Source organism: Xiphophorus maculatus, chromosome 22, assembly GCF_002775205.1.
Source record: "Xiphophorus maculatus strain JP 163 A chromosome 22, X_maculatus-5.0-male, whole genome shotgun sequence".
Lineage (NCBI taxonomy): Eukaryota > Metazoa > Chordata > Actinopteri > Cyprinodontiformes > Poeciliidae > Xiphophorus > Xiphophorus maculatus.
In genome coordinates, this window is record NC_036464.1 from 15,516,181 (window position 1) to 15,530,639 (window position 14,459).

The 14,459-nt window shown below is 41.0% G+C and overlaps 1 protein-coding gene across 5 annotated transcripts in view; it reads left to right on the plus strand.

Moving 5' to 3' along the window:
- The window catches only part of LOC102237688 (zinc finger MIZ domain-containing protein 1-like), a 120,595-nt gene that overhangs the window by 75,174 nt on the left and 30,962 nt on the right, over positions 1-14,459 (plus strand). For all 5 annotated transcript variants that reach the window (XM_023327380.1, XM_023327376.1, XM_023327379.1 and 2 more), the window contains 2 exons: positions 7,934-8,051; positions 11,268-11,381. In XM_023327380.1, the coding sequence (XP_023183148.1) occupies positions 7,983-8,051; positions 11,268-11,381 (183 nt within the window). In that variant the 5' untranslated portion in view covers positions 7,934-7,982. The remainder of the gene's footprint in view (positions 1-7,933; positions 8,052-11,267; positions 11,382-14,459) is intronic.

The following is a 14,459-nucleotide window of genomic DNA, read 5'->3' on the forward strand; positions in this document are numbered from 1 at the left end:
CAAGGAGAGTGGAGGGCAGGCTGGCACAGATATATTTTTGCTCTCCCTAATGACACCAATACCATTTCATGGCTTGGTGAGCAGATTGAATCACACTCGGTCTTTGTAAGTCTCACTCTCTGCCCCTGTCTCTCTGTTTCTCTTTGCTGCACACACTTCATCACTCTGTCCTCTTGCAGAAGACCGCTCATTTGCTGCCGTACGTCCGGTGTGTTGCATTCGCCCCTCGGTGGATGTTGTTTAATTGCATGTGGGTCAGCAGTTTGTCAGTGCTGAAACCGAAGGACATGGAATTTGTCAGTTTACCCATTCAGCAGCCACAGGGGGCGGTGTGTGAGCTAACAGCTCTGCTGGAGCAGGGCCCGTAAGGCTAGCTTTACACGAGCCTGTCAGACTGCCCTGTCAATCATGCTCCTCTTCTCTGATATACTGTCAAATCTTCTTACATTTACTCTAAAATCACAGAAGACTGATGCGATTACACTTAATAAACCTTGTGCGGCCCGCTGAGGCGGTTCGGCGTTCTGGGCTTTTCCTCGGCAGACCTGGTTCAGCGACTTAAAATATGCACATTCCTGCCCTGAGCTCTCTCCTTACACACATACTACGTCTTGAGCATCACGAGTGATATAATCTTGTCTTTCGTGACACTGGAAAATTGCATGTGGCAGTCAGGACATACAATCTTCCGCAGCTGGTATTTATAGTCTTCGGCAACTGGAACGTTGTGTGGAATAAGGAGTTCATTCATTCATCATGTGATGCGCGAGCTTTTTACTGCTCACAGATGACCTGATTTTCGATCTCATCAGTAAACAGAAGACCCCTCCCTGTTAGTCCACAGAAGAACGTAAAAAGCCAAAACACAATCTGCTAAAGGAGACTACAAACAAAACCCCAGAAATGCATTTGATGTAAGTATGATTTTTATCTTGCGCTGATCTGAGGCAGCAGCTGTGAAGGATTTCCTCAAGGTAGAGAAAAACCTGCAGCTCCAGCTGAATAGTCCACATTTATGTAACACCTTTTATTTTTTTTTAACTTTATCTAGCTACTGCAAAGAGTTTGCCATTTACACACACTCATAGAGCATTTATAATACATGTTTGCACTTTATATGTGCAAAGAATTTTACTCTCACACATCTGAGGCAATTGGAGTTTAGTACTCTGCCCAAGGATATTTCAGCACTTCAGAGTGCTCGGGATTAAACCCCCAACGGAAGATGGTTCCTATTCTACAACCAATCCACAGCTACAGTTCATATGCTGATTCTTCTTTCTGATGAAACCTTTTGTAGTGTTCATTTATTGGGTTAACCGGAACCCTATTGACTATGATGAAACAGTTCTAAGTGTCTCATTAGCACCTTACCACCCTTGAGATGTTTATAGAAACAGTAAAAGCCCCTGTTTAAGAATGAAACTGTCATATGTTATGCTGCTGTGGTAATAATGCATTTGTTTTTGGTATTCCATTACCTTAAATGAAGAATTTCTCCTGAAGGGCAGGAGATCCATGCTGTTGTCCAGTTGTTGAGTTTTTGGTGCCTTCCACTATCTATTTAGACTGATTTTAATTAGAGGCTCATTTAGATAAAAACGCACAAATGAAAGACAATCCTGTATTTTTGTCTCCTTATTATTGGTTTGTCATTGCCATTTTTGATCACTTTTTTGTGAAATTTAGGTTTGGAAGCATCACTTTAGGTTGTTGAAAGCTTCACTTTGTGAGATTTCGTGTCATCTAGCGTCCCAATTTGTAGATTACAAGCAAAAGGTACAAGCAAAACGTATCTCTTGATCCAGCTTACCTAAAACAGGTAAACTGTTGCAGTACATTCATCTGCGATATTATGCATAAACACTAAAGATACACAGAGACATCAACTGGTGGGCACTGACTTTTGACCGGTGAGTCAGAGACTCAAAAATCTTCAAATCGATAAATATCCTATTTAGCACTGCAAGGTAACTCTGTCAACACTATTTGGTGTGGATGCTATTACACATAAAAAAAAGGACTCAGTTAACTATTTTTAATTTTAATTCAGCAAATGTAGGCATGTGTGTAGTTCCTTAAGGGTGTAAGAGAGCACAACTTTCAGTAGACAACAGGAAGAACAAACTGAACATGCAGTAAAGTTGCTTTGAGTTATCACATGCGTGATCTGGAAATGCTGGCAGCCTTTTGGAAAGTTTCATAATGCTAGCTTTGCTAAACTTGCTAGTTGCTATAATAAGATGCTAATAGCAGGTTAGAATGTCAACACCGCCATTATCTTTTCATTTTTTTTGTTTCAAATTTAAAAACACAGTACATATTATCTTTAAACCAACCTTGTATTAGTTGACAGTGGTCCTTGTATTGTATTTATTGTTGTTGTGGTGTGGTTTACGTCTTTACAGTGTTTAAAATCTCATGCAGAATCAGCTGAACTTTTTTTGCTTTCACTTTCTGATCTCACGCATTCAGCGGTGAAGTAATCATCAGTTCTCAGGGGGAGGATCTCGTGGCGCATACCTGAAATAGTCCACAACTGAAGGTCCGTATTTATAGGCAGAAACAGAGCGGCTCATGTATCTCCACATCACAGCTGTTTGCATTGCAGTGTTGGGTGTCACATAGCTGCCCGCCGCTCCCGTAGTTGTCACATTAAAACAGAAGATAAACAAACGGGATTATTTGGAGTTTATTTTTTTCCACCCGTGGGACAAGTCATTTCACATTTTTATAGAGCCAAGTGGTTGTGAGGGTGTGCAGAGGGCTGAGTTTTATAAAGCCCAGTGGGGGCAATATGACTAATAGTTGGCTTTGCTGAGAGGGAAAAGAAGAGCAAGAGAGATTAAATGGAGGAGAGGATTAACAGAGTCAAGAAAATAAGCAGGAACAAGGCAAACAGGCAGAGATGCGATGGTGGAGGCCGGTTTGGAGGCGATGAAGAACCAGCAGCGGACAGGCCAGACTGGACGGCGGGGAAATTAAGGCAGCAAAGGGGACTGCCTGACTATGAGAGTTTGCCATTAGAGATAATAGTGTGTGTGTGTGTGTGTGTGTGTGTGTGTGTGTGTGTGTGTGCGTGTGTGTGTGTGTGTGTGTGTGTGTAAGAGAGGGAGAGATGGCTGGTGGCTTTTTGCAGACATACTTAGAGCGGAGTATGTGGGAGGGAATGAGAGATAGAGGCCAGTGCAGCTGAGTGGTGTTGATTGGCCTGTTTGAAAACACATGAACTGCAGACGGTGAGGGAGAGAAGCCCTGTGTGCTGGGATAAAGTGTCGCTCTGCGCCGTGCCACGCTGCAGCCCAAACCACATTAGAGCAAATGAATCCATTCCACCTCCTGTTATGGCAGCTCCCACTTGGGGCCACGGGAAGAAGGAGGAGGAAGAGGTGGAGGAGGAGAGCTAAAAGGAGGAAGAGAGGAGGGGTGCGAGAGTGGCAGGAGTGTTGAGATATGAGGGATGAGGAGAGGAAAATGATCGAACAGAAAATGGAAGGTGGTGTTAGGGAAGTGGCATGCTGGGTGGCTCTAATGATGTCTGAGGGCTACAGAGGAGAAGAGCATAAAGCACACAGAGAGGTAGAGAGGCCAGGGGCTTCAAGGGTGAAGGGGGGGATGTGTGGTCCTGAAAAGGAGAGGAGGATTTTCTTCTCTGTCAAGGGAGCAGGAGGAATAGTTTCCTCCTCTCCTTAATGAAGTTGATATCATGCCAAACTTCACAGCAATTGCTTTTTTATATTCTGCATTGGTGTCCTCTGCACTTTAGTCTCTCAATAACCAGAGCTTGAGAAGAGAGAGCAGCAGCACCTTCCCTAATATGCCTTTACTCATTTTCTTTTTAGAAGAAAGTGCCATCCAGAGCAGCACATCTCTTTATGTATTGAATGTACTTCCTTCTCAAGGCCTTTTTGAAATCCATTCAACCCTAAACCTTAAAAATGTCATCAGCAGCTTTAAGAAAAATATTCCCTTAAGGCTCATCTTGAAACTCACAAGTTTCTCCAGGATGTTTAGTTGGTAATAGGACTGATTTGTTTTTTTATTGCTTTGCAATGACAGCATTTTAACCTTGGACTAATCCCATGAAATAAAGTCATTAATTTCTTTTAAAAATATTTGTGCACTTCTATAAGTGTCCTTATGTTGATAAAGGTGTTGAATGATGCATAAACCAAACAGGCAAGGGATGTGAATGTTTGAAGCAACCTTTGAAAGGCAGTCTAAAAGAAAATGAAATAGGACAGTTTTCCATCAATCAAACTATTTTAGAAATGGATAAACATGGCAGCAAAGTGTCCTCAGAGTGTTGCTACTGGCAAAACGGCTTGTTGTTGATACTTGAAAAAGTAATTGTCCTGCCAAGAATAACACTGAAAGGACAACTGCAGTCGACATCCAAAACAGATATTTCAATATTAATGCCAACCAACCACAGTTCCTCATAACATGAAAAAGTCATTTTTACTCATTAGTGGATAGTTTTAATTAAATTTATTTATAGCTTAGCACTTTTTAAAAAAAATCAATCAATGTGGAGTATGTTAAAAAAAATTATAAAGTTCAGAAAATGTACTTCAAATTAAATTCTCTTAGTTTTCTCTACCAGGATTACCTGATTCTACTATGATTAAAATAAATAAATAAATAAAAATTCTTTATGTTTCATTATTAGTTAGACATTCCATAAATATTCAATAAATAATTATAGCACTGGAAATCAAACAATACAGTAAAATGTAGAACATGTTTCACTTTTCATGTTTTATAACTCAGCTGAAGAAGAACTAAAGCGTACTTCATTTACAGGTTTACGACAGATTTATCTTGTTTTAGCAGACAGGTACGTGTAATGTGCTGCACTTCACAAGAGATTTGTGTTTCTTCAACAAGATCTTTTCAAAAATAAATATGAGCTATCAATTACAGGTTTAGCAAGCAGGTTTGATTCACAATTACTTTGTTTTATGTGATAGAGGGAGAGCAGCCTATGTTACACAGCTCCACAGAAAAGCTCAATTTTACAAACTAACGATTATTATTATTTTTTTATATTTTTTTGTATTAATGCTGCCATGACTACATGTGATATCAACTTGATATCTACCGATATCCAATTCTGCTAGTACTAACATCTGTCAGGACCGCCAGCATGGATACTTCCATGTAACCCTCAGTGACTGATCACTTTCACGCAGCACATTGCACCTGACTAATGTGGTAGTCATTTGTCTGAAATGAGAACTCGCTCATGCTGCGAGTGATCATACTGTAAGTGTGTGTGGACGTGTAACGACAAGATAATTCCAACACGCTCTTTGTGTTTTCCTCTGCCTTTTTTCCTTGTCAAGCCCAGCCCTTCTTGCTCTCCCCCTGCTTCCATACTCCAGCGCCTTTCGTATTACTGTGCTTTTGTTTCAGAGCACGCATTCCCCACACCGCTTCCCCGGCTTGTTTTGCTCAGAAAACGAAGACATGCAGGGAGGGAGGGTAGCAAAGAAAGACGGCAAGAGAAGGAGACAGACTCTTCCTCGGATGTTGGTGTCACATGTGGCTTGTTACCCTTCTCTGATACACAGCTGCATCCTCCCTCGGTTGTTTAAAGAGGAGGTTGTAATGTGCACTTCATGACTGAATGTGTAATGCTTTTTTTGTTTGTTTGTTATGCACCTCTATACAGTGGTGGTAAAATGTCTAATTTGTAATAATAACTTTAATATCTGTAACTGATTTCTTCCGGTTGGCCTTTTGTCACACATAATTTCATATAACAATTTTTAATGTCAAAGGTACTATTAGAAAAATTGTGATTTCATTTGTTAAGGGGAGATAAGCTGTTCATATCAACCTTGTCTTATGTGAAAAATCAGCCCCACCCCTTGTTATATTATGAATTAACTATGATTCAGCTTTTTTTGTTTTGTTTTGAGAACTCAGTTACATTTCAAAAGCCAACCGCAACAAAGGGAAGGTTTTTTAGTGGTCTAGTCAAAGTCTATGCTTAACTGAGATGCTGTTAGATTAGCTTAAACAGTCCATTCTCACGCAAAAACTTTCTGAATTAAAAAAATTATCCAAATAAAGAGTGGATCAAAAGTCCTCCAGAGATTGCAGCCAATTGCTGATTTTTTATTATTTAAATAAAAAATAAAGCTGCATTTTGTATTTACTTTTATTATCTTGGATATCTAAACTTAAATGTGGATCTGAAACACTGATCTGTGGAAAAAGCATAAGCAGAGCACTGTACTCTGGTTGTCTTTGTTGTCAAACTGCAGTGGGAGACAAATCTGTACAAATGCTCAATTTGGAGCCTTTTTACGGCCAGTATATATTTTCTGAAAAATGGTGGAAACAGAAGGAGTTCAGCTCTATTTGCAGGGAAACCTAATTGGTCACACAACATCGTTTTGAACAGGGGTGCAGAGCTCGAGCAACAGTCACTAAAAGACCTGTCAGGTGGATTCTCATGTCGGTTACGACGCCTGCTCAGCTGTTTCAACCTCACTCGCGTTTTCCTTTCAGAACCTAAGGGCCTGTCTTTTCATTGACTAACAATGGTGGTACATGTTTTCCATCAGAGGTGAGACCACTGTGTAAAATAAACACAGACAGAGAAACATAAAAGAGGTGTGACATCTTTGCTTTTCACTGTGTTGGGACGGCCGGGTGTGGAGCTGCAGGAGGACCAATTAATCAATAGCCACAAGGTCAGATGGCCAGCGTCGGGCTGGTGCGTGCTCTGTTAGCAGCAGACAGAGCCGTTGGCTGCTGAATGGGATTTGTAGCACTTGTCAAAGGCTTTAAAGGAGCCCTTTCTGGACGACTTGCTGCAGGTGGAAAGTATGAAAGAGGGAGGTGGTGGTTAGCAGCAGGAGAGGGAGACATCTGCTGGACACTGGGAGGCACAGCAACTTGGCAGTATAAGGCCACCCGATGTTATGGTTATGATTTGTGCAGTTAGACCCAGAGGAAGGCAGTTTTGACTGTTTTTATAAACACCACTCAGTAGAAGCTGATAAGAATAAATAAGGTCTTTTGACAAATTATTTCCTCCATAATTTCTCTTTACTCATGCAAGCTGTGTGTTTAAGAGCACTCCAGGTAATTCCACCCTGGTAATGCTTAAACCCGAGAGGATTAGCAATACAGTGTCATTCTCAAAGTGCTCCTTTGAAGTTTTCCACCTTTTTTGCTTTTATCAAAGTAAAGAATTCAAGCTTTTTGAGTTCACATGCTCTTAAATGTGTGTGTCTAAGTTAAATGCTGTGCATAAATGCAGCAGTCAATCAAAGATAAGCACTCCAGACTGAAATGAAAACTCCCCGACCGAGCGTCTTGCCTCTGTTATGTTGGTTTCACTCGGTGGGGAATCTTGGGGGACCCTTTATCAGTGCCGAGCAGCTTTCTGGAGTCCTGCCCCCGTACCCCCCCACCTGTGGTTCCTCAGTTGGGCTTTTGTGTGAAGGAATGTGGGAAGGACCAACGCTGACAGAGATAAACACAGAGGGATGGTGAGGGGATGGAGGCCTCATCGGTGAACCAGCACGATACCTATTAATCCCGACTCAATCCTCCACTGTGAGATGGTTGGAGTTGTAGAGTATGGGGCCGAGATTGTTGCTTCTCACTGATTCAAAAAGAATATCATGGTAACCCGTGGCTCCTGTGCATTCAGGAAAACTATGGAAACATGTGGAATTTGATTTCAAGATTTTACAGGTCTAGTAAAAGATTATGGAAAAAAAAGAGATTATGAAAAAATGGTCCTGTTGGTCCAGTCATCCATCTGATCTTCAGTGATTCAGAGTTTGCAAACAGGTTTTCTGTTCAAATGCCTGAAATGCTGTTTGAACCTCGCAGGCTTAGAACTCCATACACAATGGTCCTGACAGCTCTAACAGATGTACATCTCCTGTATCTTTTCTTTTTGCAGAGTAAAAAACAAAAAAGACTTTTAATGGAGTCCCGGTAGAGACATCAAGATGAACACGTTACCATCAATGGACCGGCATATCCAGCAGACCAACGACAGGCTGCAGTGCATCAAACAGGTGGGCATAAAGTGAAACTCCTGCTTTTCCTTTTTTACTGCTCTTTGAAAATGGACTCCAAGTGGGCAAAGACAAAAAAAAAGAAAGAAAGAAATCCCAGCCTTACTTTCTCCTTTCACCACCTTATTTAGGCATCAGTGTGTCTGGGCCCTTAGCTTTAGTCATACAGATCATGTTGCAGAGGGCTACAGAAGGAGGGAATCTGCCTATGAACACAAGAGCAGACTTCAAAGTTGCATAGCAGACTCAGAGTTTGTCTCTCCCCGTTCTGTGTTCTCTGACATCATGCTGCCAGCTCCTGACGTATGCCAGCCCTCGCTGCCGTTTTGCCTAAATGCTTCCCTGACTGTCAGCTTTCAGAAGACTTCTCACAGACACTAACATATCCCAGTGTGTCCGCCTCTGCGTGTGATTAATGGTCTGTAGAGCTCATGGGCTGCTTGACTTGGTGGCTGGCTGATGGCATATTTGTTTATGATACGTGGGTGTGAGCCTTTATATCTTGCAACATCTAAATGATGCCTTGTCTTATAATACTAAAATAAAAATTTAATGAAGAGGATAGTAATAGAGTAAATTAGACAAATAATAGCGCTTTCATTTTGAGATTATGAGATGACACCTCTCCTTCTGTGTTTCTGCTGAACAGAATTAACTGATTGCCTGAGCTGGTCCAAAAGTATTCATGCCCTTTAAGCAATAGTGTATAGTTGTAAAATTGTGAGGACAAAGATAACTTGAACTCTGTCAAATTGGCTTGGGAGCATCTGTTCACAGCAGTTTTGAATAAATGATGCAGTAATTTATTGTCATCAAACAATTGTACTTTGAAGCTGAAAGAGCTTCAGCTAATATGTTGTTGTCACATGTTAAATGCTAATAAATAAAGTCAATAAATGTTTTTTTAATGTGCTCCAGTTAATGATTGTTACTGTACACAGCATTATTTTTAATCAAATATGAGGTGACAAAGGATTTCAACTAGCTTTGAACCATGCAACAAATTAGATTAAGTTCTAGGCTTTGACTGGGCCATTATAGCACATGAGTGTGCTTTGATCTAAGCTATTTCATTGTCGCCCTGGGTTGTTGTGGGGCTGGAAAGTGAACTTTGGTTGTTAGTGTTTTGCTGCCTCTACAAGGTTTTCTACAATTCACTCATCCTCCCATCAGCTCTGAATAGTCCTGAGTAAAATCATTTCCACACCATGATGCTGCCGAAACAATGTTTTCATGGGTGCGGCGTGTCTAAGATGACAGCATAATAGATTAACTTTCCATCACATGTAGATTTAATTTTGCTGTCTTGTGAACAGAACATATTCTTCCACGTTTGTCTTTGTCTCCTGCGTATATGGGTTGTGGCAAACGGCAAATGTGACTTCTTGCATAGCTTTCAGTTAACCCTGGCTTTTATTGCCACTCTTCCATAAATGCCAGATTTGTGGAGCTCATGACTAATGGTTGTCCTGTCAAAACAAGTCATGTTTTGTGGTTTGTAAGAATACATTTTCAAGTGGTTTGTAGACTGATTGAAACTGTCAGCGATTTCAAATTAATTTCCTAAAATCAAGTAACCTATGTCTTTTTTTGTTGCTACTTTGATTAAGTTAATGAAAGTCAGAACTCTAGTGGAGTTTATACACACGCCAGCTCATGCTGTAAAATAAGTCATGGTAAAGCCAACTTCAAAGGGCTATTCACTGAGGGTTGAGCTGCCAGAAGGGTGTTTCTTTGGTTTTGGGAAATCTGGCAGATAGCTGAGCGGTGTACTTTATTGCAAGTAGCCAGGTAGAAACTGAACAGCCAAATTTAAAGCTGCCTGAAGAGAAGGTAAATCATTTCACAGAGAGCACTCTGTCAGTTGTTTGGCTCCTTTCGTGCTGCAGTCACCACTGGTGGTCATTGCAGTCCTCGTTCTTATCCTTATCCAACCCCTGAACACCAATAACTACAGGAACAACTGTAAAATGTCCCACCCTCACCAGCTTAGAAGAGATATTTCTTTACATCATCTTCTTCCCCCCTCATACCAGAGCTGAGGTTGTCATTGATGACCGCTGCATGAGGCGGAGCTGGGCTCAGATCAAGACAAACAGCCCCTGCTGTGCAAGGTCTGATTTTCCTCATGCTGGAGGCTGATACGCCTCCCATCAGGCAGCAGTAATGCCAGATGATATCACTCATCCAGAAGAGGCTCTTGTCCTCTCACTCTTAATGAACAAGAGCATCTCTCACTTTCTCTCACTTGCTGTTCTTGTCTTGCCATCAGTCAAACACCTTCGAGAGTCCAAACCCAACTCTTCCAAGGTCTCTCTCGAAGCCCATGAGATCACTAAAGAGGGTTTTTCTATAGGCATCCCCATCATGTTTGCAAGGAAGGTCCTTTTTTGTCATCAAATAGCTGCCCTTTCAGAAACACTCACCTCCGCTGCCCTCTAAGAACAATAGTTTTACCTCCTCTGCAGGAAAACACAAAACAAGATGCTTTAGCTCCAGATAGGAATAATAAAAGCTTTCAAGTGGGCTCCAGTCTCGCCAACTGAGCAAGCCACAGCTCTGTGCCGTTTCAGAGCTATTAACCTTCTGAGGAGTGAAGAAAGGGAGCTCAATTTTAAAAACCGCTTATTGTGTCCTGGTAGCCTCAGAAGCCCTCAAACAGTGAGAAGAAAAGACTCGACTGTTTCAGGCCTCAGTGAACAAGCGAGAGGCAGACAGAGAGTGAAAGAGATTAGACAACACACCAACGGCTCACATTGAGCCTCCACACATAGCTGCCAGGACCAAGGTTGTTTTCTTTGTGCGCAGCCAAGTCAGGCAGTGGACCTCTGGTGTGTTACACTCTGAAAACCAGCAATGAATAAGGCAAAGAGTGAGCGAGGGAGAGAGAAGATTGGAGGGAACGGTTCGTTTGCTGTGCGGGTCATGGAGGCGAGGGATGGGTGTTGCCAAGAGAGATTAACAAGAAACACTGGCATCATTGTTGATATGGGTGTGATCTTCTTCCCACAATGCAGCAGAACTCCAAGTGGGCGTAGATTGGAAAGAGTCAAGGTCCTCACAGGGTTGTGCAGAAACACAAGACGTTAAATCAAGGCAGGTTGGAGGCTGCAGAACGATTAGGTTTTCAGTGTTTTTTCAATTTGTACTAAAACGTGAGGAAAGAAATAACACTTATTCTTTTCACTTCTAATGGGTCTATGTGTGTTTGCACAGCACTTACAGAACCCGGCCAACTTCCACTCGGCTGCCACGGAGCTGCTCGACTGGTGTGGAGATCCCCGGGCCTTCCAGCGACCTTTCGAGCAAAGTCTCATGGGATGTCTGACGGTATGCAAACTACAATTATGGTTTTGGTCGATTTTTTTTCAGGTACTTTTTAGAAGACGGGAGCAAAACAATAATTAGACGTGCATAGTTTAGTGCAAAAACAGAAGACGAGACAAAGTGTCCACATCTTTTATGTTTCAATGCTTGGACTGTGTCTTTGTTTTTCTGCAAATTGCTTTAAAGGCAATTTATAAAAGGTTATCGGCAAGGCATTCTAATTATAACCAGGTATGAGATTCTCACATTAGGAATAACCTTGAGTATTAAAACAATAGTTTTAAACAAATAAAAGCATGCTCAAGGACAACAATTCTAGTACCAAATCACAATATGCAGGAAATGCCTATTAAAAGCGAAAACACAATGTAAAAAAAAAAACAGAGAACAGAACAAAATTAAACATCTTAAGAAAACTCAAAAAAACTGTTTTAATACATTTTAATTTGGTTGTGGGAGAGATTTCCTAGGTATGGTTGCTCAGTGTTAAGTCAGTGTTAGTATCGCGAGTAATGTGTTAAATCAAAGGAAGTAGAAGATGTGTATCTCAAAATCTGTGAAGGAATATCAGTGTGTCAATATACAACAGATATGGATGTGCAACATTATGGGGAGGCTTGAAAGTAAGAAGGAGGGGATTAAAATCAATGCAGTATTTAACAGGACGCTAATGAAGTTATTGAATGGCAGAATATCCTCGGCAGAAGGAAGTCTGGTAATAACGTTGGCAGCGGCATTTGTGACCAGTTGAAGTTCAAAAGGTATTAATCAAATGGTATGAACTGATTATAATCTCTGCTGGAGAACATAATGAGAGATATTATCAAAATCAAAACTCTGATTGATGGTTAACAGCACAAATTCAGTCAATTGTGATTTTGACCAGGGCTGCATTTATACAGGTACCGTGCCTGTAAACTAGACTGGAACTGTTCAGACACATTGTTATTGGTAAAATAAGAGAAGGTGCATACCAACACTATATCTGTCACGTTGTTCCTACAGTCTTCTTTTTGCTACATGAAAAATGGGAACATTTTATTTTTAGGGAAAGGTTTAGCAGTCTTCTCTTAGTCAGTGTGCAGCAACAGATGGAAGAGGGGTTCTCAACGGGCCATACATGCGGAGAATTTCAGCCCCTGCAGCACTTTCTCTGGCATTCTGTTCTTTAAATTGGTGGAACAATATAAAGGATTTTCTTTCTAACAACATGCACACATTTAGTTCTACCTGAGCCTTCCAGCAGGCATAAATATTTAACTTCAAAAAAAGCCCAACTCCAAGGTTATTGTTTCCAGCCAATATTCTTGTGAGAGCAAACAGATAAATGATCGTTAACGTCTAAATCAAAAATAAAAGCCTATTAAAGGGTGATAAAGAGCTGTACAATGGAGCCCACTGCCAGAATCCCTCTCAGCATGGGGCTCCTTCCATCAGCTAAATTGTTTCATTAGACTCTGAGAACAAATTGCTGCTTATCTGAAGAATTACTGCTAGCAACAAGTCGGAGCATTCTTATGAGTAACTCTGCAAATCAAACGGATCCCACATGCGAGGCTGCTTGTTCTGTTTGTGATCTTCTGCATGTACAGCTCTTCCACGGTGGCACCAGAGGCAATGAAAGTGACACATCTGCTGCCATTGCTATCAACTTTTTTTCCTGAGATGTAATTGTAGCTTTTTGTCTGTATATGTGCATTCTTTATCAAGTAGGTGTGTAAAGTCAGAGGATGCAGATGTGCTACGCAATTGATTTCTGTTCAAAAGCAAACCTAAAATGTTATTTACTTGCAGTTATTTTATAATGCATAACTTCTTGTGTTCTCTGGGTATAGACATGTGAACACATGTGGAGTTATCTACTGTTCAAAATGGACAAAGGGGCATTCTATTAAATCTGCAATATTTAACTTTTATGAAAAGTTTTGGCAGTGTAATATGAGACAGATAATCAGCGAAAAGATCGATCTCTTCCGACTTCTCCCTGAGCTCTGATTGGTTGTTTCTAGTTAGCACTGGAGGCAGAGGTGCTCTTTTTTTTTGGCAGATCAAAAAAACTGAGTAAATTGAAACTGCCACAGCATAGTGACAGTTTCAACAAATATATATAAAACTTTTACATAAAAGTAACATACTGCACCTTTAAAGTAGCACACATGCAATCAAATTCATAGGTGAAGAAATAACTACATGAAAATTATCACATACCTAAGCCGTTGCCTTGCAGCTAAAAGGTCCTGGATGCCTTGGAGTCTCTCTGCATGGAGTTAGCATGTACTGTTCATAGATGTGTGGTTTCTCCTTAGGCTCTCCGGCTTTCCCCCTACATTCTGAAAACATCCCTTTTTGGTTAATTGGTTTCTCTAAATTGCCCTTAGGTCTGAGTGTGTGCATGGTTAATTGTCCTATGTGTCTGTGTACCTCTAGGGAGTACTGACAATCTGTCCAAGATGTGTCCAACCTCTTGACCTCTAACCACTAGAGACAGGTACCTGCTGCCCCATGAAACTGCCAAGATGGATGGATGTTTAAACTTACTTAAATTCGCCATCAGGGTTTATTAAAAACTCTAAAACAACTGGAACTGAAGTGAAAAAGATGGGACAAGATCTCAAGCTTATTTTGAGAAGGTTAAGTAAATATCCCAGAGGCTGACTGTTAGAGAATTGCTGCAAATAGTGGCAACCTGGGGTCACTAAGTCTTTATCTACATGCTATCTCCAACTATCTACTTGCCAACTGGTTGTTCTAATAGTGTGAAAGAAGAAAACACATATTTGCCTGGCATGATTGGAAATTCTAGGTCCCAGGACTCTGGATTATCTTGAGAATTGTGCAAAGGGGATTGATCTTTGTACCAGGCAACTGTATGAAATTAAATGAACTGGCAGTTTACAGAACCGTCTCCTCTGGACCTGTCAGAGGTTATTGTCAATCAGAAGCTGACCTGAGGCAAAATAGGATGTCCATTTCAAGCAACAAGCAGGATTAAACCACAAAGCTGTTTTGTTTTATTTTTATTTTTTCTCCAGGAAGGAGAGATAAACACAAATCTGAGCAACCCACTAACCTCGCAGCACT